General features: G+C 38.6%; 1 protein-coding gene across 4 annotated transcripts; it reads right to left on the bottom strand.

Moving 5' to 3' along the window:
- Positions 1–1,897: 1,897 nt before the first annotated feature.
- Positions 1,898–25,828, bottom strand: LOC576172 (BTB/POZ domain-containing protein KCTD20). Of its 4 annotated transcripts, none has more exons than XM_011672499.2 (11): positions 25,701–25,828; positions 19,714–19,935; positions 14,007–14,371; positions 10,493–10,625; positions 8,961–9,063; positions 8,169–8,289; positions 7,634–7,731; positions 6,062–6,195; positions 5,791–5,867; positions 4,650–4,703; positions 1,898–2,924 (listed from the first exon to the last, which is right to left on the bottom strand). In XM_011672499.2, exons 2-11 carry the CDS (start codon positions 19,815–19,817, stop codon positions 2,689–2,691), a joined length of 1,425 nt encoding a protein of 474 aa, XP_011670801.2. In that variant the 5' UTR covers positions 19,818–19,935; positions 25,701–25,828; the 3' UTR covers positions 1,898–2,688. The 4 variants fall into 4 exon arrangements, with proteins under 4 accessions (XP_011670801.2, XP_030843615.1, XP_030843614.1 ...); XM_030987755.1 differs by having other exon boundaries at positions 14,016–14,371; XM_030987754.1 differs by lacking the exon at positions 5,791–5,867 and having other exon boundaries at positions 5,985–6,195.
- Positions 25,829–26,931: the final 1,103 nt, after the last annotated feature.

The raw sequence follows: 26,931 nt of genomic DNA, 5'->3' as shown, positions 1-26,931 counted from the left end.
GATACAAAAAAAACTTTCCCCTTTAAGATCATCCCAATCACAATGCCTTATTTCAGAAGTACCACAGGTTAATCTACATAATATGATGAGAATATTATCAGGGTAAATAAAGAATTTTATGGAAGTTCCTTAAGCACAAAGTAAGAAAAAAAGGTATACATGTCCTATAACATTTGAGCAATACTCGAAATGTTCCTCACAACTTGATACTACTCAATGGTTAACAAGTAAGCGGTCATTGATGTGATACATGTACAATGATTGCCGAGTGCAGGAGTAGAGGTATTGGGGTCGACAGAAGGAATAATGACATAATACCATGTATACATTACTTATGGCAGGGCTCCACACCATAGCTCCTTGAGATAGAAAGTTGCGTCATTGGAATTTACTTCCGATTGGTCAGGCATTTCATGAAGTACAATTTCTATGGATCTATCTATGAGAGAGAACTATCCCTCTTTATATGCTATGCTCCACACTAATGTTTTGGTTTGAAATTTATTGTACCTGTATGCACAGCTCTATGTTTAAACTTAAAAATAGTAGGGGGTTTTAACGTATGATAAATTTTGACCTGGAATAACTGCCGAGAAAGTTTGGGACCTAACACAGAGCGTCCGCCTCACAACCGGGAGGTCGTGGGTTCGAACCCCGTCCGCGTCATACCAAAAGATGTTAAAAGACGGAAGTTGCTGCTACCTTGTTTGGCGTTCAACAATGAGGGATAGAGCAACGTCGATCTGGCGCTGCTCAGTGGCTGCCGGGCCCACGATCAATTAGGTAAAAAGAATTTCCATTTTCGGTTGAACTTAATAAAATCTGGAGTGGACTTTAAAAGATTATTTTTATTATTATATGGGAGTACTTTCAAAATCACTTTCAAAATAGCGGCCCTTTTCCATTCTTTTGTTGTTATAAAGGAGAAAGTCTAAACAGGATTAAATGGCTCTCTCTTTCTCTCTCTCTTCTATTAAGGGCATAAAACATAAATTGAACAACATACAAAGACCGGAAATGTTAAGATTAATACAATTGGATAAACATAAACATGAACAATCCTCCTCTTTCTTCTTGAACATTAGAGTTGATGAACAAATATGGTGTAGAAATGGACTTGTAAATAAATATATATAACTCTCCCTTCAACTCGCACACTATGTTAGATTTTGTTGCTCCCTCAAAGAGCACGAAAATCAGAGCAAAAACAATTACTGAAAGGACCATTACTGCATGATGTCTGCTTTTATATAACATGTATTCTCTTCTGGCTCTCAAAAAGTACATGTACATGTGAATTCTTCATATAAAAAACTCTCCATTTTTTAAATCACTGGACTGTGCGTTTATGCTCGGATGATAAGCGCCAATCTTGAACGATATTTAAACAAAAACGCAAAAATGGATCTAAGGAAATACTATCCCAAAGTCAATTTCTAGTAATCCTTGAAATTCTCACTTCTCTAGCATAATGTACATTCCTTGAAATGCTAGAGCGCCGTATGGCAGCTATGCTAAAGCCAGGAGTGTCACGTATGACAGACATGAGCGCTATACAAGAACCCACTATTATTATTATTATTATATTTCCAAATAAATATATCTTAATTGTTTTTCGCTACAAATTCAAATGCCATAAAGAAGACACCATTTCAATATTAAAGCATAGTGTGGCTCGGGTAAAGCTTTAACTCAGGAATACGAATAAATTAAACTCAACAACAAAAGATTATGTTCCTCCCAAGATTTATCTGAAAAGGAAAATTAGACCAAATGAGCTCCCTGTGAGTATTTCACCATAAAATATTAATTGTTGTGTTTTTGTTTTGCATTTGTTTTGTCTTATTTTGTTATGTTTTGTTGTGGCTTCATTTTTTAAAATGTTTTTTAATATTGTGGAAAGGGGGAGGGGGGGGGGGTAGGGAGGATTTGGTTATAAAAAATGAAAAAGTAAATCGTTTAAACGACAAAAGACTTTCCTGTCTATCCCCAACTATCTGGATTTCAGGTTGTATAACATTTTTTGTCCTTCAAATTTTGAAATAAATATCATACGATTCCCCATGTACCTTTTAGATTGAAAGAGGAGAACCATACTATGCCCTCGAAAATGACACTATGCATCTATAGTGACGCTATCACAGATTAGCTACTTTGTGCATTTCTGGTTACAGTTAAAACATACACAATAAATGGTGGAGTCGAACTCCCCTTGGCACTTTTAATATATGAATAATCATCACCAAATCTGTACAACAGTCACCTCAACCCAATTTAAAGTAGCAAAACACTTGGTAATATTTCAACTTGAGTTGCTCTCGCGGGTTAGTGTTTTCTCAATCAATGATGAGTATCACTGAAAGACATTAAAAAGAGCTTCTCACTGCAGATTCAGAGTGGGGTGATGAAGGTTGAGCTTGAACCGGTAGATATGCTCATAGTCCTTATGATTCAACCCTTCACCATTTCCCTACAACATGCTTCAATGATAAAGATGGCTCGAAAATCCATGCATGCAGCACGTGTTACTAGTAAGTTCAACAAAATCAAGTTCTCTCCTCGAGCAACGTTGCTTTGCCAGTATTAAGAACAATACCAAGAGCATTCACTTGCAGCGTTGACAAGTGAGGAAGGTTGAGAATTCTCGGTCTTCAGTCTACCTTTCGATCTGATCAGGACCTGGACTGGTTAGCCGTCTTGGTCCTGGTCTGGCTCGGGAATATGGTGCTGGAGCAGCATGGCGGCCCCCTCGGGCGGACCCCCTGCAAGTTCCGGGTTGACTGGGACGTCCACGCCACCGCCGAGGGAGGCAAGATTGGGGATGGAGCGGCTCCGGACGCACTGGAAGTCGACGTGTCTGCTCTTGTGTTCCTCCTTCTCCCAAGACATGCGCAGGAAAGGCCTCTGGACATAGTTGTAGATCACTGCCAAAATACATGGAAATACATATCAACATAACATACAGAGCTTCTTCAATGATTACCCTGGATATTCGATTTTCATTTCATTTTTATTTTTTCATTTCCAACGAAAAACAATACATTATAACGAATACAATGTAAAATGTATACAAAAACATAGTTACATTTGTAATAAACAAATCTTAATAGTAATTTATGTTATGTATGTTATTAACAAAGAAGAAGAAAAAGCCAGTCAGTCACTCAATAGTGTCTGACAGTAAAGTCTAGCAAGTAAACGGGTTTCCTTGCATAATTTGAATATGAGGACACTGCTAACGTTTGAATTTCACAGATAGGACATACATGATATATTCATAATTCCTACAAAGTTCTACAGAATTTGATGTTGGCTGGAAAAGGGACATAGTATCTTTAACATACTGGTACTATGTTTCAAGTCTAGTACAAATTTCCCTGATAATTTCATTGAAATATGTACAACAGCCGAGTAATGTTAATTCTCATAGAATCAGCCCCAAAACAAGACGTGTACAAATAAATGATATCTGCCAAACAATCTAAGGCCCCCCTATGATCTCGGCCGTGAAACGCCCGATCACCGCGAAAATTTGCATACATGTCAAGTGAAGTGTATAGAATACTATGGTAATTTCAATTTTTTGAAAAATTCACTCATTTGCATATTTATGGTAATTTATGCAAGTAAGGTCATAAAATTCACATTTTTGCCCATAAATCAGACATTATTCATATTTAAGCATTCTTTCTCACTACATATACTTTTTAGACCATTTGGAATAATAGTGCAACACAAAAAATAAAAAAACAGGGTTACTCCTTATGTTATCTATTGTTTTGATAATTTCTTATGTATTTTTTGTTTTTTTAACTTATGTATTGTTTTTGTTGTTTTACTTCATTTCCAATTATAATTCAACTATTTTGACCCCAAAATAAACAACTTAACTATAAACAAGACCAAATAACCAATGTTTTATCTCTTTTTTAAAAATGAGATTTCCATATGTTTTGTACACAAATCACAAAAATGAGCGATTTTCGGGCTGACAAAGACAAAAGGACATGTGACTTTGTAATGATAGGTCCAATTTTCGAAAAATTTCTTTCAAAAGATGTGCAAGACTCGAAAGAAAAAAGTCAAACAACTTTCAGTGCAAGATTTTCTTGCGTTAAAAAATTATCGCAAAAAATGTCGAGGGGGGGGGGGGCTTCTAAAGTCCCCCCTCCCCCCAGGCTAAATAGGGTTAAGCATTTGATTTAAAGTGGATAAGATGCCTTACAAATCTCATAATTTTTCATTTTCTCTCTCTCTCTCTCTATAAAGTGCCATATCGATTGACTTTGGTGATCATGCTGCTCCACAACCCTCGGCTTCTAGCCTTCTCTATTAGTACCACTCCCAGTTCTTTCACTCCTCTCTCTTCCAACAATTTCTGCAGAATTTCCATCCAAAGTATCCTCTTTCTACCCCTACTCCTCTTTCCCACAATTTTCCCTGTCAAAGCAAGATTCTCTATGCCTTTTTCACGTGTAATGCGACCCATGAACTTCAACTGCCAAATCAACATCTCATGTATCATTTTCCTTTGTACTCCAGCTCTTCTCAGAATTTCTTAAATTAATAACTTTGTCAGTCCAAGGGATTTTTATCATTCTTCTTAAAAACCACATTTCGCTAATCATTATCATTAAATCTATATTTACCTTCTGGTTTTCCTCCTGGTCTCTGCTTGATCTTCTCCTTGTAGGTTGGATAACCTGATGGGTTAGGACACAAAAATGGTAACATTTTGAAAATTCTTTCTTTAATCTAACCACATACAGTTGTAACAACAGTTTGTAGAAAAACCTGAAGATAGCCACAGCAATGAAAATGTCATTGATCATTGCATGACTGGTCTTTTTTTAGACACACAATGATGAACTTAAAATAAATTTTTACAGGTAAAACAAATTTTGGTAATACTTTCAACAGGATTGGATTATGATTTCAAATTGGAATAGAAAATCGGTCGATTTTAGTCAAGAAACATTGTTTTGAAGCAAGAGTAATATCAAACTTGAGAAGGAGTTCTACAACATAAAGATTTTAAAACAAAATTTGGTAATATTTTCAACAGGATTGGATTATAATTTCAAATTGGAATAGAAAATCGGTCGATTTTAGTCAAGAAACATTGTTTTGAAGCAAAAGTAATATCAAACTTGAGAAGGAGCTATACAACATAAAGATTTTATCATTCACAATTTCATCTCTTAAAGGGACTTTGTAACATTTTACAGATGAGAGAAAATGGTGCTATTAAAGCTAGTGACTTCAATATTACTAACGATAAAAATGGGGAAAAACTGATCTGATCAATTCCTTAATTCTCCCAACCATATTATTACAGTTTAATTACATTTTAGATGAACATTAATCGTCATAAAGCAATGAACAGGCTCTATATACCGAGTTTATACCATTCCAGACATTCAAGTGTTGAAAGATTTTTAAAAGCCTGTCTTATGTCTTATTTTCATGGAAAAACGGTTAGGAAAATCCAAAAAGTGTTTGGGAAATTTACTGACAAACCATAACTTCTATGCCTAGTCTTGTCACCTTCAAACTCATTTTCCAGCATATTGGCATATAAGCTCTGCATTTAATGAAGCTTAAGAGATATTAGAGAAACCTTACCTTCTATGCCTAGTCTTGTCATCTTCAGACTCATTAAAAAAAATATTGGCATATAAGCTCTGCATTTAATCAAGCTGGAGATAATAAATAATCATATCTGATCGATACACGTCTGTAAAAACCCAATTACACACACAAGCTTGAGAGATCTTAGAGAAACCTTACCTTCTATGCCTAGTCTAATCTTCTTCAGACCCCTATCCTTGAGTACCGACTTGGCCACGTCCCGGTTCTCAATGTACTTGAAGAACCTGTAGAGGGAGGTGCTGTAGATGACCGGGCAGTTCATCTTCAGACTCATTTCAAGAATATTAGCATATAAGCTCTGCATTTAATAAAGCTGGAGAGATCTTACTTACCTTCTATGCCTAGTCTAATCTTCTTCAGACCCCTATCCTTGAGTACCGACTTGGCCACGTCCCGGTTCTCAATGTACTTGAAGAACCTGTAGAGGGAGGTGCTGTAGATGACCTGGCAGTTCTCTTCGCCCATCGCTGGAGGGTAGTCTGGATCCCACTCTACCACGTCGTCCTCCAGTAAGATCACAATGTGGCATTCCCTTTCTCCTTTCTATTACACACACATAGATTGTGAAAGTAATAATAATATTCCGCTTATATGGCGCTTAAAGACCGTCACCACTACTGGGCCAGAAGGGATTAGACCACACAGAGAGCCATCGAGGTCACTGTGACAGGTGGCTATCTCATTAACTCAGCTCTCATTTAACATAAGAAAAAGAGGATCATGGGGGACCAACAGGCACCGATTGGGGAAGTTTTCTATATAGAGGGAGCAAGTAGCTACAAGTATGGCAGTGTGCCTTTGATACAACGTCTCTAAGCCAGAGATGCAAACCTCTTGACACAAAAACACAGACTGTGTATCCTACAAAGAAATATCAGATTTTGGAGAGAAAAATCAGATTTTCACGAAAACTCGACACTACCACTGGCCTGTCGGCCTACAGTCCGGTAAAATTTCAGAAAAATGTTTGCTCTTTCATTAAAATTTAATGAGAAAATTGTAAAGCAAATTTTTGTTGGGGTTGCAGGGTTTACTTGTACATGTATCTATGCGTTTCCGCTGTTTTTATGGGTTTAAAAACAAAAACAAACAAAAAAGAAGAAGAAAAATCGTATTTTAAGATTTTATGATCGTATTTCACTCTTATTATCAAAGTTGGCATCTCTACTAAGCGCTTTACAGATAAACTATTACCCTCTTATCAAACACGAATTTGCAGTCTTCTTTCTCTTATGATCATATTTGCTATTGATATCAATCTCATATAAGTTGGAATAACTACTATAACTTAATTAAAAGGTAATTGGCCTGGGGCCCGCCTTAAAAAGAGTTGCGCTTGATCCAAATCAATCGCAAGTTCTCTCTCTAATCAAACACAAATTTGCAGCCTTCTATCTCTCATGTTCATAGTTGCTATTGATATCAATCTCACATAAGTTGGAATAACTACTATAACTTAATTAAAAGGTAATTGGCCTGGGGCCCGCCTTAAAAAGAGTTGCGCTTGATCCAAATCAATCGCAAGTTCTCTTTCTAATCAAACACAAACTTGCAGCCTTCTATCTCTCATGTTCATAGTTGCTATTGATATCAATCTCAAATAAATTGCGAATAACTGCTTTAATATGGGGTTCTGGGGAGTGTTTCACAAAGATCCCAAGTTGATCTCAACTCTAAGGAGGAGCTAAAATTCTGGAAAGCCATTTGTAGCCTTAAAGTAAATTATATTCAAAAGCATCAATTCAAGTATTTTAGACTCTTCATAAATTCTTCAAGAACATGAAATCTCCCATGATAATAGAAAATATGAATGATTTGAATCAACATTTTATGCCTCTTAAAATAACTTTTACAAAATATTTTCATAGATGCTAACAGCTTTCCATAATTGTTAAGTCCAACTTAGAGTTAAGTTTGACTTAGAATCTTTGTGAAACACCCCCAGGGGGCTAGTTAGTGTTCCCTGCCTTGCACCACCTACCTGGGCGCAGTTGACCATCTCTGGTAGCAATGCTGCTTCCAAGTGCTTCTCAAACTCTTGTCTGGCACCGTCATTTGAAATCTCATGTAGTAGGCATCCTGCAATAAGGCATGAAAGAAGGATAACGACCTGAAACTATTAAATGTGTGCATTACAGTGACTCAGTAACATTGTCTCAGATTCTGAAACAAAATCCTGCATTTATCTCATGCTGCCATGATAATTATAAACCTTTAGGTCAGTCAGTCAGGAACCGCATGACTTTTACAAGCCGATCGCCTGTTTGATTATCAAGATATTAATGATTGGAATTCGAAATCAAATTTTCTGTTTTCCTAACAGTTTTTATAACACTACAGTCTATTGGGGAAGAGGAGTATGGTGAACTCGGTCACTCACATATATTTACTTTTTTGAGGCACTTCAAACTGGGATGAAAGTGTTAGGAGATGGCATTAATGTGAGTTTCCACTCACCAATACTTTCTACTTGTAAAATGATGATGACCGTGAATTTTCTGATTGCATGTACTTACGTAAATTTTTGCACTTAATGGTATCCTCTGTAAAAGGTATAAGGAGATAATCACACGCCTCTCTCAGATCCTGAATAGACACACTTGGGGGACAACGAATACAGCCAACTTTGTAGAAGTCCTGGGAAAGAAAAGAACAAAGTCAGGCATAAGACAAGAGCAGTCTGTCAACGCGAGGAATAATAATAATCTAGATTTATATCTAAAGCACTTTACAAATATCACCCCAGTCATCAGGTTCATTTACACACAATATACAACATCTCCACTCCTTGGGGAGTATTTCTACCATTTGATCACCGTAAGGTCATATGGCAATTACTAACACAAAGGCTTTTGTCATCATACAGGTTCCCATTTCTCTCCTGGGTATGGAGTGGCAAATGTAGATTAATGTCTTGCCAAAAGACATGAGGGCCGTGCCGGGGATCAAACCACCGACTTTGAATTTCAAGTCAAGTGCTTAAACCACTCGACCAAGAGTGGAGGAGTAACCTGAACAAAACAACATTGGCATTCAAAAATGAAATGATATATTAAAGCCTCACTGCACTACTTGTAGCTACTTGCACCCTCTAGAGCAAACAGTGCCTAATTGGTGACTGTTGGTCCCCCATAGTCCCTTTTTTTTGTTATGTTAATTGAGAGCTGATTTGATGAGATAACCATATGTCAGTGACCATGCATTGAGGGCTTATCCCTCCTGGCTAAACAAGTGCAGGTGGACTTTATAGAATAGTTTCTTTTTTTCTTTCTTTGCAATTTAACCCATCAATGTCTTCAAAGGCTTACTAGAATGGATGAGAAGATCTCTGCCGATATGCCATGCGCTACTTCATATTCTCCTTTATCGTTAGGCCTGGTCATCGTATGGTCTACTCCATTGCTAAACATTCTGTGGATTGAGAGAAAGGGAGAGAGGGGGGGGGGGGCGGAGAGAGAGGAGGGAGGGTGGGAGACAGACAGGGAGGGAGAGAGAGAGAGAAGGAAAGAGAAAGGAAGAGAATAGGGGAGATAAGGAGAGAGGGAGAAAGGGGGAGAGAGAAGAGAGAGAGAGAGGGGGAGGGGAGAGAGAGAGAGAGAGACAGACAGACAGAGAGGAGAGAGGGGAGAGAGAGGAGAAAGAGAGGAGGCAGGAGAGAGATATGAGGAGAGGAGGGGGAGAAATAGTCGAAGGATGATATCAAAGATACTCTTCAAAGCTACTTATCAACATTTTGACATGGTAATGTATAAAGCAGTTAAATGCAATATCAGTAATTCATGTCTGCAGTATGTAACAGTTATTCAAAAATTAAAAGATATTTCAAATATGCTAATGAATTTACAACAAAAATGTTGCAAACTGGAGAAGCTTTTCATCGTACCATTTAGAAGATTCTTTCCTGGATGGGTTATACACCTGTATATACATGTACATGTATACATGTAATTACCGGTAAAGATGTTCTGGCGAAAGTTCCAATTCGAAATGCCTAGAGTCTCGTTTAGATATGGCGGAGTACACACAGTTTTACAGGGTACAGAAATGTGGAGCATATTACACTTTAAATCATCATTTTTAAAAAATGCAGCGGTTTTGCCGCGTCATATCTGTACGGGTGTTACAGTTTACAAGAACCTCAGTGGTATATCCGTAAAAATGCATGAATGGCAAAATATATATATATATATATATATCTGAGAAGATCCTTTCTATTCAGCATCAAATGGAGCACGGCACACTAGAGATCCAAGAGTTTTCGGGTTCACAAGAAAAATTTATCAAGTAAATTATCCTCCATGGGCACAAAAATATCATCTGCTATGTATACTTCATACATTTTAGATTATGGAATAATAGAATAAGTTGTCGTAATCAGAGCTGCCAACCTTGTGCGACCAAAAAAAGGAACCACAATGGCAAAAAAAAAGGAATTCATTAAAACGAAACTTACAACCACTGCCAATGCAGAAATGTCCATTCCTCATGCTGTTTTTTTTCCATACAAGCAGGTATTTTTGTGTGGTTATTTTGGTATTATCGGCATTTCATTTTTTTCAAGTATGTTTTCAAGTATGTTTTAAGCTTAGTTTTCTATTGAATTTGTGATCAAATCAACATTTTAGGGCAGTTGTTTGACGTGCGGTATGTAACAAAATAAATTTATTTAAACAAAAATTTTAAAAAATTAAAAAAATTAAAAAATTATGAAGAAAAAACGTACTACCATAATTAGGACGGAAAAAAAAAAAGAGTTATTCCGGCAAAAACATTATGGTTGGCAGCTCTGCGTAATGGATTAAATGAGAGAAAGAGAAGGATTGAAAACTTCAGATCTTACCTTCCTAGCATGGTATTTGGTTGAGCAATGAAGAGCGACGGGTCTACTACAAATCTAGTGTTCTCTACAATCAAGGTTACTCGGTCAGCTAGCTTGAACTGACCAAGTGCTCCTACATGGTTTCTTGCCATACCTGTGAGAGAGGGAGATGGAGAGAGAGGGAGAGAGGAGGGGGTAGGATGGAAAGAGAGGTGGGAGGGGAGACAGAGGGAAGGAGGGAGAGGGAAGGAAAGAGAAAGGGAGAACATAGGGAGGGGAGGTTGGAGAGAGAGAGGGAGGGAGAGAGAGAGAGGGAGGGAGAGAGAGAGAGAGGAGGGAGGGGGAGGATAGAGAGAGGAGGGAGGGGGAGGATAGAGAGAGAAGAGGGAAGGTGGGAAAGAGGGAAGGAGAGAGAGGGGAAGGGAAGGAGGGAGAGGGAAGGGAAGGGAAGGAGGGAGAGGGAAGGGAAGGAGGGAGAAGGAAGGAAAGAGAAAGGGAGAACATAGGGAGGGGAGGTTGGAGAGAGAGAGGAGAGAGAGAGGAGGGAGGGGGAGGATAGAGAGAGAGGAGGGAAGGTGGGAAAGAGGGAAGGAGAGAGAGGGGAAGGGAAGGAGGGAGAGGGAAGGGAAGGAGGGAGAGGGAAGGGAAGGAGGGAGAGGGAAGGGAAGGAGGGAGAAGGAAGGAAAGAGAAAGGGAGAACATAGGGAGGGGAGGTTGGAGAGAGAGAGGAGGGAGGGGGAGGATAGAGGGAGAGGAGGGAAGGTGGGAGACAGAGAGAGGGAGGGAGAGAGAGAGGAGGGAAGAGAAAGGAGAGAGAATAGGGAGAGAAGGAGAGGGAGGGAGAGAAGGGGTGGAGAAAGGGAGAGAATAGGGAGATAAGGAGGGATAGGGAGAAATGGGTGGAGAGAGGGAGAAATGGGTGAAGGGAGGGGAGAGAGATGAGGAGGGGAGAGAAAGAGAAAGGGGGAAGGGGAAGTGAGAGTGAGAGAGGGGGGAGAGAGAGAGAGAGAGAGAGAGAGATAGAAAAGCAAGGAGAGAAGAGGAAGGAGAGAGAAAGGGGGAGAAGAGAGAGAGAACTCTGTCAAATGAGAACTTCAGAAGGCGACATCCAATTAACAAATGACAACTTCCCCTTCCTAAAATTTAATCAACGACAATATTAAATAATTTAAATTCATGTAATGAGCAAATCTATGAAGCTTTTATAAGTTTTAACATGCAATTTCTTTCAATAGCCCACCGACAGGAACATGTACATTGTACATGTATGCAATACTAAGATCTCAAGTTTGTTCACAAAACTAAATAGTTCAATACAACATGCCTGTACAACAGAGTGGAAGAAAACAAAAAGTTGCTTGATCCTACAATAAAAATTCTAGTGTGTTGACTTCTGCATCCATGTCATTTTGAGGAGGTACCTAAACATACATTGTTAACCTTCATACCCTTTATAGTAAACTTTTCTTTCCAACATTAGAATATTTTCTCAACCTGTATCAAAATAGATGTGCAAGAACTCTTGATTTCACGTGAATACACAAGCTCAATTTTATGCATGTTTCAATAGCAACACAAATACAAGCACAACAAAAACAACAAAACCATAAAGCAAGAAGACTTATTAGCAATCAAAATGATCAAATATTTGCTCTCATTGTAATTTTAGCAACAGCAAGTGGAATTCATCCTTCGAGATGCCAACATGCATTAAGGGTGATTATCACCCGGCCCCCCACTCCGAGAATGGACGGACCCCATGCGTGTTACCAAAATGTCCGGTAAAGGGGAACTTTTTGTGCGATAAAGTCCGGCCCGAGAATCGTAAAAAAAGGGGTGTATTAACTTTTCTTTAAAAAGGGGATTTTTTCTTTTTTTCTCTCATCTCTTTGGACTCCTGAAATATTATTCCGAATTTAGGGGGGTACATTGAGCATTTTTCATGATTTAGGGGGATCTCCAAGGCAGGAAAAGCCCGCGAAAAGACAGCGAAAGGGGGGTTCGGAAATGTTGGCAGTCCTCAGATAGGGGGTGCTTTCAAAAAGAGGGAACAAGCATGTGCGTACCCTAAATAGCACTGAGTGGGGGGGGGGGGGGGTGGGGCGGGATAATCATAGTTCAAGATCTTTGACTCTCAAAAGAAAACCAGAGAACATGGAACTGGCCAAATGCATGCAAACGGCCGACTTACTTAATCATGTCAACCGATATTAATCATCACTTGCAGCTTAAAATTAAATCTTCTGCAATCAGAATTCAACAATTCACTCAAAATGTCAAAATAGTGTTAAGTGTGAGAGAAAACTTGCATTCAATGACCCAAGCACATTCCAGATGGTATGTACATTTACATGAATTTTTTTTTGGGGAAAAGACCTTTGTTATGACTATGGAAATGCTTTTCATCATTCCGGATGAATACTGATAGAATTCTCTATTTAGATGCTTTTGGTTTTTGATTATTTTGTTATTCATGCATTGCTGAGCCTGGGAGGCTTGTTTTTGCCCATCTTTCATTGCTTGAAATAGGGACTTTTAAATTTGCACGTTGACATAGTGGACTGCTACGTGTGACATCCTCTTAAGACAATGGCAGTGCCTTAAAAGGACGTCACACATAGCAGTACACTATGTCGACGTGCAAATCTAAAAGTCCCTATTGAAAAAAATGGAGGCATTGCAATTTTTTAACGAGCATGTAAACTTTATATTTAGAAAGCAATTAACTCTTTATTTGACTTGTATTCAAACCCGGGACTCCATGATTGTGTGGCGCATAATGTACATGTGACAGAAGTCGACTGCACATGGCAGTCCTGTCTGATCTTTTAGTTGACCAAAGCCAGTAAAAGTTAAAGCTCGTGTACAGTTTTGGTAGCAAACAGGAAATTGGAAGGAAACTGTTCAATATAGCCTTGTGTTGTCCTCCATGTTTTTCTCCTACGTTGTTCTTCTATTAAAATATATATGTAAAAGATCACTTGGTATTCTATCCATTATTTTTGGCGAAATGTAGTGTGATTGTCTGCAAGGGATCCTAGACAAGGACTAAACACTCCCTTATTAATCTCAGTGTTTCACTTAGGAACAGCGTGTCTGTTAACTGTAGCATAAACACACAGTCGTCTTAGGTTTTACATACGTGTTTAGTCTAGGTAGCCTTTTTTAGAATTCACTTCTGAGGATGGTATGTAAAATATTTTCTACTTTTTATTTGTTCAATATTTTACTTAAGGAGGAAATAACTTCACAGCAGCTTTAATATCTTCCTACCTGTACTTATCACCTAAAATCAAAGAAAAGTTTCTGAAGGCTTACCAACACTGTACTATTACCTTTGATGATAAACCATACAGTTTCAAATTGCCACCCCACCCCCCCCCCCCCCTCCCCCTCCGTTTAAAAGAAAAATGTACAGATGTTATTGGGAAGAAGGGGAGAAAATCTAGAGAAGCCATATTTCTTGATATCAAACATCACAAACATTTAGTAATTAGTATGGAGCATTCGTGGATCTTCATGAAATGACATATACCGTGCTCACATGCAGTTCGTCGATTCCTGGGGTTCGTACAGTTGCTCATGGTTGTAATCGTGATGGTCGTCGAGGCAACGTCGGAAGGCGGGACTCTCCGTGCCTCGTTTGCGGCCGAGGAAGTCGGGGCAGCTGCGCGGGCGGCGGTGGAGGTGGTGATCGTCGTCTGCGGCGGCGTCGATGTCGTCGATGTCATTATCCGAGCGGCATTGGAAGAGGACGACGAAGGCGATTTGAGGCACGAGTGTGTTGGGGAATCGTCGCGGTTTGAACGAACTTCGACAGGTTGGGCTCGAGAGTTTGCCGAATCGGTGTCACTGGTCATCATAGATGAAGAGCGCCCTCCTACTTGCGGATAGGAGCTCCTGTAAGTACAAGAAAAAACAAGGAGTGTAAAAGATTTATTTTGTATTACTGGCCGTTGTTTTACTTGGCATTGTATTACTTGGCTTTGTATTACTTGGTGTTGTATTACTTGGCGTTGTATTACTTGGCGTTGTTTTACTAGGCGTTGTGGCCTGCGCCTGTAATCCAGCCAACAGTGGAAGTTACAAACTGATTCAGCCGTGGACGCAGGTTCGAAACTGAGTCACGTCTTTCGAATGGTGACGTTTAAAGGTCAATCCCCAGACGTAAAAAATCATATCTGATTGGTTTTTTTTATTTATTTTTTTTATACACGTCTGTAAAAACCCATTACACAAACACACACACACACCACGGCTCTTAATTGTGTTTCTTATAATCTAATCCAACCACATTGACGCATCCTACCGAATATTCATCTAACTTCTGGGTGGAGAGGAGCAATGTAGATAAAAATGCCTTGCTCACGAACAGAAGAGCCTTTCCCGGGATTGAACCAACGACCTTTGCATATCCAGAAAAGTGATTAGACCACTCAACTACAACACACTTTTGGATTTCCTATTGTAATATCGATATATTCATATTTTAAAGCTCTCTAAAGCCAATTCATTTATTTACCTAGAGAGTAAGTTAGTAAATTTTTCTTAAGAAATAAAAGAAGACCTACAAAAACACGCATTAGTACAATGTACATGTACATTGTACATGTACGAAGGGTACAAAATATGTACATGTACATGTAAGTTCCCCTAATAATTTATGAAGTAAAATCAAAAGATTGATTGATCTTTGTTGTATTGTACACTGCACATACTGTGTACATGTACATGTACATGTACACACAAATAATAGTACACATTCATGTAATTGTATATTTCACATAAAAGCATACATGTAGGGCCTTGGCATTATGCTAGACAGTTTTAAAGGTAAAGACCAGTATTGGAAACGCCCCAATTTCAAAAAATGAAATGGAAGCTCTCATTACCAATCATGTGAAAGAATATGTTTTGACTAATACATGATGATAAAAATTTTGCCGGGAAACTGCCTACTAATTCATATATTTGGTAAATTTGTTTCTCTCATGGTCTGTGAGAGATATAGGGTAGTCCCATATACATCTTTCTGTGTATAGTGCTTGTAACTTTACGAAGAATGGGCCAAATTTCTTATCATTTTGATGATTCCAGAACCTTGCAGATGCTACATGTAGATGCTAGATGATCAACCTTTTCTGATCGATTCCACAACGTTTCTTTCACAATGCAATCGCATGACCATAACTGGTCTTTACCTTTAAGGGGTAAAAACAGGAATTAGTTTGGACGAAATTGTAACTTTCATAAACAACACTACTACATTTACATGTACAGTACATGTACATGAATGTTAGCCATTAAATGCATTGAAAACACAACATTCACAATTTTTGCCCCCTTTAGACAAACATTTCTGGCAAAAAATCTAGCGCTCGTGAACCATACTGCAGGCCCGTAGGGTGAACATCATCTGTTTGGAGCCAATAGGACATGTAACTCATATGTGTGCTTTAAAGCTCCACTGTCCTACATGTACTTGAAGCTACTTGCTCCCTCTAGATATAGAAAACTTCCCCAATCGGTGCCTGTTGGTCCCCCATGATCCTCTATTTCTTATGTTATTTGAGAGCTAAGTTGATGAGATAGCCACTCGTCAGTGACCTCGCTGTGTGGTCTAATCCCTCCTAGCCACACTAGTGTTGATAAGCTTTAACACAGTTAAGTTATGGCCCTTCTGGCTCTCAACAGACTTGTGCATTGTCCTCAATCAACAACTTTAATACTACTCATGATGCTTCTTGACATGAACAGGTACATGTACATGTCTTGTATGAGTATCTGTAAAACAAAACATATTAAAGCTTATCTGCCATAGTTTACAGGAGGGATTAGAGCGCCCTGCAAGGTGACTGGACAGGTGGTTATCTCATCAACTCCGCTCTCAGTTAACATAAGATAAAGAGGATCATGGGGGACCAATGGTCACCGATTAGGCATGGTTTGTTATATAGAGGGCGCAAGTAGCTACAAGTAGTGCAGTGGGCCTTTAAACATCTTATGACTGAATCGTACCCCTCAAGAATCTACAGTACAAATGACAAAATACAGCAGAAATTACGGCACCTGTGAAATTTCTTTCAATGAAGTTTGTCAACTTACATACTATGGATGCCTTCGTCACAACAAACACAGCAAAATACTTGTAGACCAAGACAACATGGATCAAAAACAACATCGAGTGAAAGAGAGTCACAAACTACATGTATATGCGAAGGAAGAGCATGTGCTGCAGGAGAACTGTTGCAGTACTTGCTGTATCCGGAAGTGTTGTTGTGGGGGTAATGCCAGAAGATCTTGGCTTAATCAGATTTGAGCTGCACTTTGAGTCTGAGTAAGTGTTTATAGGCAAGATTTACATGCAGGCCGACAGGGGATCAGTGGGGGGAAGTGCAATGATTAAGGAGAGTTGGGCTCAGAAGAGGAAACAGAGAGAGGTAGAGGTAGAGAAAGAGAGAAGAGAAGAGAGAGAGAGAGAGAGAGAGAGAGGGAGAGGTAGAGAGAGGGAGAGGTAGAGAGGAGAGAGAGAGAGGGAGAGAGAAAGATACTGACTGACATACACAGGCCTTAAATTTCAATATTTTTAGGGCAAGGCCACTTTTCTGTAGGGCACATTTCTATATTACAGCACAAATAGGAAGAATTGGAAAGGGCACAAAAAATCTCCAAGGCCAATGAGAGGGGCATTGAGGCCAATCAAAGGGGCATCCAAGGCCATGGCCTCGGTGGCCTTGGATTAATTTAAGCCCTGCATACAGACAGAGAGACACACAGACAGAGACAGAGAGACAAAGACAGAGAGGGAGACAGAGAGAGAACAAGGGAGAGTGCAAGAGAGGAGGGGGAGAGAGGGGGACTGCTATAGAGAGAAACAGTCACACACAGAGAGAGACAGAGAGACAGACAGAAAGAGAGAGACAGAGAGAGAAAGAGAGAGAGAGAGCTAGAGAGCAAGAGAGGATGAGGACTGCTGTAGAGAGAAACTGCCACAGAGAAGGAAAGAGAGAGAGAGTTCAAAATCTTGACAGAAGGACTGACACATGGACAGCCTTAGATGGCGATCAGAACAGAGAAGAAAGGACAAAGTAGTACACGTACCTGTAGTTAACATGTACCAGGGATACAATTTACAGAACATTCAAGAAGGAAAGAAAAGGATGCTATGATAAAGAAACTTGGGCAAGATCCTATAAGGAGATTTGGGACTCTGGGAGAAAAGGAAATGATACATTAAGAATGGGGGTCGGGTGATTCACCAGAGGAACTTTGTCGACAACATGTTGTTGACAAAATAAAGAGGAAGAAATGAGGATGGTGGTTGTAGAGGGCGCTGTCAGAAACTGATAGATTTAAGGGCAATTCAATGTGTATGCAGTGATGGAAGAGGTGTCGTGGTCTAGTGGATAAGTCACCCGACTGCAGGTCGCAAGGTACAGGGTTCGAGTCCCGCCGCGCCACTAATGTCCTTTGGCAAGACATTAATCTACATTCGCCACTCTCCACCCAGGTGCTAAATGGGTACCCGGTAGGATGCGAAAGCCAATGTGGTATGCTTGTTGGGATGCTTTTTGGAATGCTCCCCAAGGAGTGGAGAAAGTGCATACATTGTGTGCGGGCAAGCCAGAATACGATGGTAATAATGGGTAATTACCGGGGTAAAAGCGCTTAGAAACTCTGACATTCCTGCCGTACTAAGCGCTATTATTAAAACAATATCTAGAAAAAACAGAAGAGGGCCAGTAATATGCCCTATACAAGTTTTGACAACTGAGGTACAAGTTTATGTGGTATGCTTGTTGGGATGCTTTTTGGAATGCTCCCCAAGGAGTGGAGAAAGTGCATACATTGTGTGCGGGCAAGCCAGAATACGATGGTAATAATGGGTAATTACCGGGGTAAAAGCGCTTAGAAACTCTGACATTCCTGCCGTACTAAGCGCTATTATTAAAACAATATCTAGAAAAAACAGAAGAGGGCCAGTAATATGCCCTATACAAGTTTTGACAACTGAGGTACAAGTTTATGTGCTTCTCCCACAAATTAGAGGGAAGTACCTGATGATTTTTCTCAGGAAATCGATCTAATTAGTGATAATCACTTTTATTGGCTGATCTTCTTGAAGTGTTTTACAATGTGAACATGCCTGTTCACATACTGTAGATTTACAAGAGAGAGAGGCCTACATGTACACTCGGACTAAATCACTAAATCATGCATGGATGCCGGTTGAAAAGAAACAAGACATCGCAAAGTGCGTTATTGAAACACAGATCATAAAATATAGATATTATGTGATATCCCTTCCATTTCGAAGACTTCTGCTAGATTTTTCATCATTTCATGCACAAGTATCCTCATGTAAAAAAAAAAATCTTTAAATTTTCTAGTGGTTTGAATTCTGCAAAATGCTACAAAATAATTGAAATACAACTGACACAGCAGTGAATTTTTCACAATTTTTGCAAGCTTCTTTCTGCAAAAAAAACATATCGTCCACATTAGCAAAGGTTTCAGAACGCAAAAATGTACAGGTAATAATACCGTATTTGTCCCATTTACACTATACATACATGTACATGTAGCTTTTATGCAATTTTCCTCTCCTGTTAAAAGTTTCTTCCCACAAAGATACATGTAGCCATTAGCCAGAATTAGAGAAAGTTTCATGTAGCAATTTTGTTATAGTTTTAGCGGATAATCGTCCTATTTAATAGTTGTGCAACATGTTCCACTGTATCTACATGTACATGTACAATGTATGTGCATGAACGTGTATATATTCCTTCATTCATAGAGCGTTTTTTCCTCCGGTGTAAAGAAGAAACAACTCAGTCACTAGAAGAGGGCTTTACATTCAAAGCCATCAGTCCCCTGCTTGCTTACAAGTATACACTTGCTTTCTTAATAGCAGGCAGGTGAAACAATCCATCAAGTACACTCCTTCTCCTTCCCCCCCCCCCTCCCCCCTCTAAAAAAACCCTGCAGTATGGCTTGGCAGTTTACCTAAGCATTTTATCCCAGCATGCATGAACATGCCTTTTTAAGCCCATCTGTACTAGTTTGGCCAGGGGGGATTAGTCTACCCTGCAAGGTCACTGACAGGTGGTTATCTCATCAAATCAGCTCTCAATTAACATTAAAAAAAGGGGATCATGGGGGACCAACAGGATCAGATTAGGCATTGTTTGCTATAGAGGGCGCAAGTAGCTATAAGTAGTGCAGTGGGGCTTTAAACTCACCTCCTTCCGGGGTGCCAAGGGATGTTCCTCCAACCACCATCCGCCGCATCCAGTCTACCGCCCTCGCTCGAAGCTGAACAGTGTTCCGAGTGACCTTCTGCCATGCAAGAAGGACTTGAATTTCCGACCGTTGGTGGACGCGGTTGTGTTCACTCTTTTTGCCGGTCTCCAAACTGTTGTATGTTTTAGCCCAAGAGTGAGCTCTAATCTACAGGGGAAAAGCTGGATGAGAACAAGATTAATAATCGATTACTTATGATTTCAATTTAATAATTTAATCGAGTGGAGAGGAGATATGCAAAATTTAGACTAATAATTGTATTCTTTTTTTCCATTTGTTTATTTATTTAAAAGAAAACAGGGTAAACCCATTCAAAAATAAGTTGGTCTCCCATGGGGCCCTGTGAGAATATACAAATAAAAGCATGATTAAACAATCAACATAAACATAAACACGATATAGAGTAATAACTGAAGAGGAAAATGGCAAGTAAACAAACAACAGATGAAAAAACGCTAAAATAACAGAAATAACACATTTAATAAAAATAGACCTTAACTTAAGCAATATGAAAACATATTGTATACCCAGACGTTGCGTCCGGACAGGTCGTGTATCCGGACAGTTGATTTAAAACAGTGATTTGAAGAAGTTTACAATGAATAATTCATAAATCTTCGAAGATTTATGTTTGAAAATGTTATAAAGGACAAATATTCATGATGATTAGTGCTTTTTGATGAATATTTTCAGTTAAATCTAAAGGCAAAAGAGAAAGCTTTATGTTTGGGTGTCTGGGCACCCAACCCCCCACCATAAAACTTCCTTTCTCATTCCACTAATAGTGATTCTGAGAGACATTTACAAGAGTTGGACATGACACATAATCAGTAAAGTCATATACTGGACATGCAGTTTTTAGTCAAACTCCAAATACGTCTAAAAATTGCTTATGAATTTCATGAGCCTTGAAAAACATAGCATTACAACCAAGATCTCATTTGTACCATTACTTTTGAATGATTTTGATCAATATACACGGCAGTTGAAGAAAGGTCAAATTGTTGTGGTGTACAATGTAAATGTGCATGGCTCAGATCAAGGGTACCCTTAGATTGAACACTGGGAAATTGTTTAATTATCCAAAACCATGAGACCCAGACACAAATTAGCATTTTTATATTAGAAAGTACCATTGGGGGAAGCTCCAAACAAGGTTTCAGCTTCATTGAGTTCAAATTAAAGATTTTAGAGCAATTTTATGATGTAAAAAGGCCTATTTTCAGCACTTTAATGTTACATTCAAAACATGCACTAATTGGTTACCAAATTTTTTACTAATGGGATGCAAAACTTATGATTTTTTTTTAATCTTGATTTAGAATCTATGTAATAATTAACATTTCTGTTGAGTTAATTCCTATTATTTTACTTTCTTATTCTATTTACATGTGATACAAGTTTTGTGATATGTACATAACTTTGGTGTCCTGCAAATTTCAAACCTAACTAACTGAAGAATGGTGTATAAATAATTGATTTATTTACAAGCTTGCAATGTTATAATGTTTAGTTTCACTTTATCTTTGATTTCCAATCAGATCATCTCATTCTGGGTCATGGTTTTAAAAATATTTAGATGTCTGTAAATGGAAAATGTTTGGTGTCCTGCAGTTATGTACAAACCAGTGCACCAGAATCTCTACAAAAACATAGTGTATACTTTCAAAATGACAATGTTATGGTGTATATAGGTGAATGAAGAGCACTGATAACATTGGATTCCGCATTTTAGCTTGTATGTGTTATTTAATCAACAATGAATGTGGACACCGAGTTATGTACGTGACAGTTATGTACGTATTCCATGTTTTGTTTTTCCAATAAGACCACCTATATTTAGTTATTTGTCATGGTAAGGTAGTAAAAAATGTATACCGGTAAGACATGTACACACATCTGATTTGGTGAGAAGAATATTACAAAATATTGCAGTTTGAACTTTTTCATGTCATGTACATAACTAAGACACCATTATGAAAAGACACCGAGTTATGTACATGTACGTTACTACCAATCAAAAATTTGAAATAATTATCATAAATAAATTTATTTATTCCATACAGCATGAATTGCACCCTTCTGTATTTTCATTTAAACAAACATTTATTGAATTTAAGGAACAAAAAGTTAAATATTATTTGAATGTAGAACTACTTACTTTTGGTGTCCACAGTTATGTACGATTACATGTACTGTAAGTACAGAAATCTTACATTTCAGTAGTTTACAAACTATTTACACATTGCAAATTATGTTTCATTCAGGAAACACATCATTCCTTCAATTGAAGTCGTTATTAGACTAATGCAAAACCATATCTGACAATAAGGCAAAGAGAAAGCATGTAGAGAATAAGATGTACTGTACATAACTCGGTGTCCACATTTGTTTTGGCCATATTCTAATAACTAAATAGAAAAAAATTGATATGGCAATGGTTTTAAGTTTTGTTTACATATGTACAGTATGTTTTAACATCTAATGTACTTTGTCAGAAAAATTAAAATTATAAGGGAAATATCAGCATGAAGTGGACACTGAGTTATGTACGTTACATTTTTGATGATGTGATATTTAGCTACTGATTGCAACTTAACGACGATTTGTTAAGGTCTGATTTTTTAGCTATATGTTGCATAATGTTTGCAGATTACAAAAATAATGTTGCCACAGTCTATAATTGACTTTTAAAATTCACCTCATATGTAACACTTAGGTGCCCTTGATCAGAGCCCTGCACAAATATTCAACCGTCAATGAAAAATGCCATTGCAACTTATGATCAAACAGCAGCGGGTGTGTTTAGTAACTGTTTATGAACATTTTGCCCTTCTATCAGAAAAAAAAATACTTTAAAAATTTGGGGGCAACTTTTCAAGCTTGCTTGCATGAAAACAACACTCTTTAATTTGTTTTGCATTGAACTCTATGCAACTTTTGGAGGGCTCTTTTATGACTTTTTGGGGCTTTTTTTTTTGCATTTTGGGGGCTAAGTGGCCCGAGCCCCCATGTAATTTGTACACTGCCTTCTATGGTGGTTATTGTATTATTATGATAGTAAGGCTCATGATCCTCTATTTATATTGATATTTTTGTGAAGCTTTTGTTGTTCTGGATTGAGTTGCAACATGTTGGCGAAATGAAGCGAATAAATGTTCCTCACGTTGAAATCACCTTTGTACATCACCGCAATTTCCCCATATTTACCATGCTTGAGGGCTGATGTCTGCGCGGGTGTATCGATGCACAATATTGATCACGCATAAAAAGACGAAAATCAAATGAATTTCGTTTTCAATCTTTTTTCTTTATTTTAGGACATGGTCTTTTGGGCAATTGCATACATGTATGAATCTTAATTCCATGTACAGTAATATTAGATAAATATTCATGCGAACAACCCTAACCCAAACTGGGTGCCAATTAAAGGGAGTGTATCATGACGAGACTATGTGTCTTTCCCGTGGGGGCGTGGTCCTACCCGGGGCAAATCGAGTATATTACGACTACTGACGACGCGACCGCAGCTTTTGCGTGCGTGCAACATTTGCGAAACCGAAGCGTGAGGAGAACTTTGGGCTGTTTCGCCAACGCTAGCGCGCACTGACCCAGTTAATCAAGTCCATTGATTTACGTGCAGTTGTCTAAAAGAAAACATAGACGGCGTTAACCAGTATTTGCCATGATACACTCCCTTTAAGGTAAGTGATATATCAATATCAGATTTCATTTCAAATCAGAAATCTTGGACATTAAATGATTCCCTATAGATCTACAGATCTCATACACATGACTCTGCTCAGCCCAAATCCATGGTGACAGTGCGAAAAATTTGCACATGCATAAAATGTATTTCATGCTCGGTAGCTCACGTCGCACAGGGCTGTCAACTCTCCCGCATTTGGAGGGAGTCTCACGCCACCACTCTCATTCTCCCGCCGCCCCAAAAGCTTGTAGTGGGAGACTCCCTCCACCAGGCCTTCCTCCCGCTCTCCTGCCAACGATGTAGAATCTTCTGGTTTATGAAAAAACCTCCTGCCAAACCGTATACCCCCCCCCCCCAAACAAAAATGTACTCTTACCCTCCCCCCCCCCCCCCTACCAAGGCGAAGCATGCTACCTGTGTTTGAGCCATCGTACAAATAGTACTGCGTTTGTACATTCAGATCACGCGTGTGTGTGTTTGTGAATTGGCGAACTGAGCCGCATACGGTGCACAGTGAAGACAATGAAGGTCGGGCTTGCCGTTCGTGTTCAAGAAGCGCATGCAGCTTAGCACCTGTCTTTTTTCATCTTCTGACAAAAATTGGATAAAAATTGGATGAATATTGCCTAGATTCTGGTGGGCATAGAAACATTGGTTAGTCTTGAAATTTGAGATGTACATGTACATGTATCCTAAATGATTTTGTCAATTATCCAACCATAGACCTATTGATGAAAAACGATCCAAAACTTCAAAAGGGAAAATTGTAAAATCATTCTGACACCCTACCCATCTCTCTATGTAAAGTGCCAAATTATTGGCATTGCCATTAGCACAGGGCAGTCAACTTTACAAAACTGCTTGGACTTGGAGGGAAATTGGGAATAAAATCAGATTTTTACTCAACACTCCCCCCCCCCCCCCTTCACCCTTGAGCAAACAGAATTTGAATATGAATATGATACGGTACGCTGGTAAGTCCTAATTAAAGTTAAAGACCAGTATTGGAAACGGCCCAATTTCAAAAAGTGAAATGGAAGCTCTTATTACCAATCATGTGAAAGAATGTTTTGAATAATACATGATAACAATTTTGCTGGAAAACCGATGATAACAATTTTGCTGGAAAACCGCCTACTAATTGATATATTTGGTAAATTAGTTTATCTATTGTTGGTGTGTGAGAGATAAACGCACGTGTGCGTAGTCCCATATACATCTTTCTGTTTACAGTGCTTGAAACTTCATGAAGACTGGGCCAAATTTCTTATCATTTTGATGATTCCAGAACCTTGCAGTACATCTATGCTAGATGATCAACCTTTTCTGATCGAATTCCCGTTTCTTTCACAATGCAATCGCATGACCATAGACTAATTGGTCTTTATCTTTAAACAGCTATCGAATGAACCCCGATGGAAACAAACGCTAAAGTTTATTGGTTCTTTTTTTTTAAGGTGCACAAGTTTTTATAATTTGTCTTTGTTTTTAGGAAAAATACTCCCAAAAAAGAGAAGAAAATTTACACGAAACAGGTAAGAAACTCATCGACTTTTGAATCATGACCATTATCTGAACAATTGACAGGGATTGTTGAAGATCAAGTTAATTTTGGGGTAGACCTATACCTATAGGCCTATGAACTTCTAGGGTAGATCTAGGCCTATCTCCGCGCCAGAGTTCAAAGTCTGGATATGATTCTAAACGAATCTGAACTAGATCTAGCGCTTTTCAATTTATTTATGTTTGAGGTTTTTTCATTAGCCGGGAGATTCTAATTTCTAAATTCTATTCTTCATCGTTTACGGGAGAGCGGGAGGAAGGGCGTGGTAGCGGGCGTCTCCCGTCCCGCTACGACTTTTACGAGCTTGTGTTGTGGGACTGCGGGAGAATTAGCGTGAGACTCCCTCCAAATGCGGGAGGGTTGACAGCCTTGCATTGGCATAGCAGTGTCAGTGACAGTGCAGTGACAGCTAGGCCAAGTTTAGTGAGTCATTCTTTCTTGTATTGCGCAATTCTTTTGTAGGCCTACGTTCATGCAAATGCAAATCTGTCTCTGCATTCTGCGAGTGTGAGTCTGTCGTTCTCAACATGCCTAAACCTCTTAACCGTTGATACCTTCTCATTCCAATTTTTTCTACGACTTTCCACACAGATAATGTACAAGGAATATCATCTACAAGTTTAAATCGAATGCTCAATTTGCATGGAACTCACATTTCCTGTTCCTTATCTCACGGAATGATTCATGTCTCGGCCGTCTTCCAATTCTGTGCCTGTGTCACTCGCATTGCAGTCACGTCGGCCATCAGCTGCATCTCATACAAAAACAACGGCAAATGCTACAAGTGATTTCCTGTCGTAGCTGGCAGCACAACACAATGATGAATAACTGGCCCTTACCCAAATCTGGCAAAACTGCTGAAATACCAACAAAAAGGGGTTCCAACTCCATCGTAAAATTGTGTTCTCGTGCCCCTAGCGCATATTAACAGAAAATATCTTTTTGTTTTCTTTTTTCCTATTTAAATATATCTTTATGAGTATACCTTTCTTGACAAGTTCAACATATTATATCAAAGGAAATCATTTCCAGAAAGGCCACTTAACATATGGCCTGAATGTAAATAAGATCTTTTCTAATAACTGTCCATTTCCCCTTCGATAAGTGGCTACTTTTCCTTTCTCCATAACATGCACCCCTAATTCAAGGCGACTGTAAAAAGAGCCCCTTTTTCTTTAATTTTGCTCGCTCGCATTTATCGATGTTATAATTATGTTACTTATAACAGAACTTTTCAGTCTGTCTTCATTAGATTGTGCTAAATACTCATCAGGTTTTTGTTTGGTCTTCTTTAATTAAAAATGTAATTTTTTGCACTGGGACCTCACAAATCTTAACATTTTTGCTCGCTCGCTTCGGACACTCGAAAAATAACATTCAGATCATCACACCTAACTGCAAAGTATGAAAGAAGCAAATATTGATATGATACCTGGTAGTTTAATCACAATCGTAGTCGCCCCTTTTTCTAGAAAGTGCTCTTTTGGGGGTAGTGCCCCCTCCTTATTTTGGAAGACGCTCCCTTGCATTATGCTACTTGGTGAAGATAAGGATTTTGTTCTGATCCCCCAAAATTTTTTGTTGATTATGCCACTGTATGTCTACTTATTGACTCATTTTTTTTAAATACTAATATATGGCCAGTATAATGACGCTGTAAGATGCATTGTTTTTAATGATATTTTATTTCTTTCCTCATAAAATTCACATTGCAAGAAATATTTGAGTAAGTAATACAAAGCAAGACCTTCGATACAAGACACTTCATGCATTACATCAATCAATGAACAATGAACATGAATAAATCTTAAATTATACATGATTGTACATTTTTTCTTTCATGAAACAGTTTATAATCAAAATAACCACAGAGGTAGGTATGTA

The sequence above is a fragment of the Strongylocentrotus purpuratus genome, unplaced genomic scaffold (assembly GCF_000002235.5).
Source record: "Strongylocentrotus purpuratus isolate Spur 01 unplaced genomic scaffold, Spur_5.0 spur5_scaffold_17, whole genome shotgun sequence".
NCBI classification, from domain to species: domain Eukaryota; kingdom Metazoa; phylum Echinodermata; class Echinoidea; order Camarodonta; family Strongylocentrotidae; genus Strongylocentrotus; species Strongylocentrotus purpuratus.
This window is presented reverse-complemented; position numbering and strand designations above follow the sequence as displayed.

Coding starts and splice junctions, on each gene's coding strand:
- LOC576172 (XM_030987754.1), bottom strand. CDS start 19,817: ATGGCAGAAGGTCACTCGGAACACTGTTCAGCTTCGAGCGAGGGCGGT. Junction 10,626..14,006: donor ACGAACTGCATGTGAGCACG/GTATATGTCATT, acceptor CCTCTCTCACAG/GTATGGCAAGAAACCATGTA. Junction 9,064..10,492: donor CCAAATACCATGCTAGGAAG/GTAAGATCTGAA, acceptor CTCAATCCACAG/AATGTTTAGCAATGGAGTAG.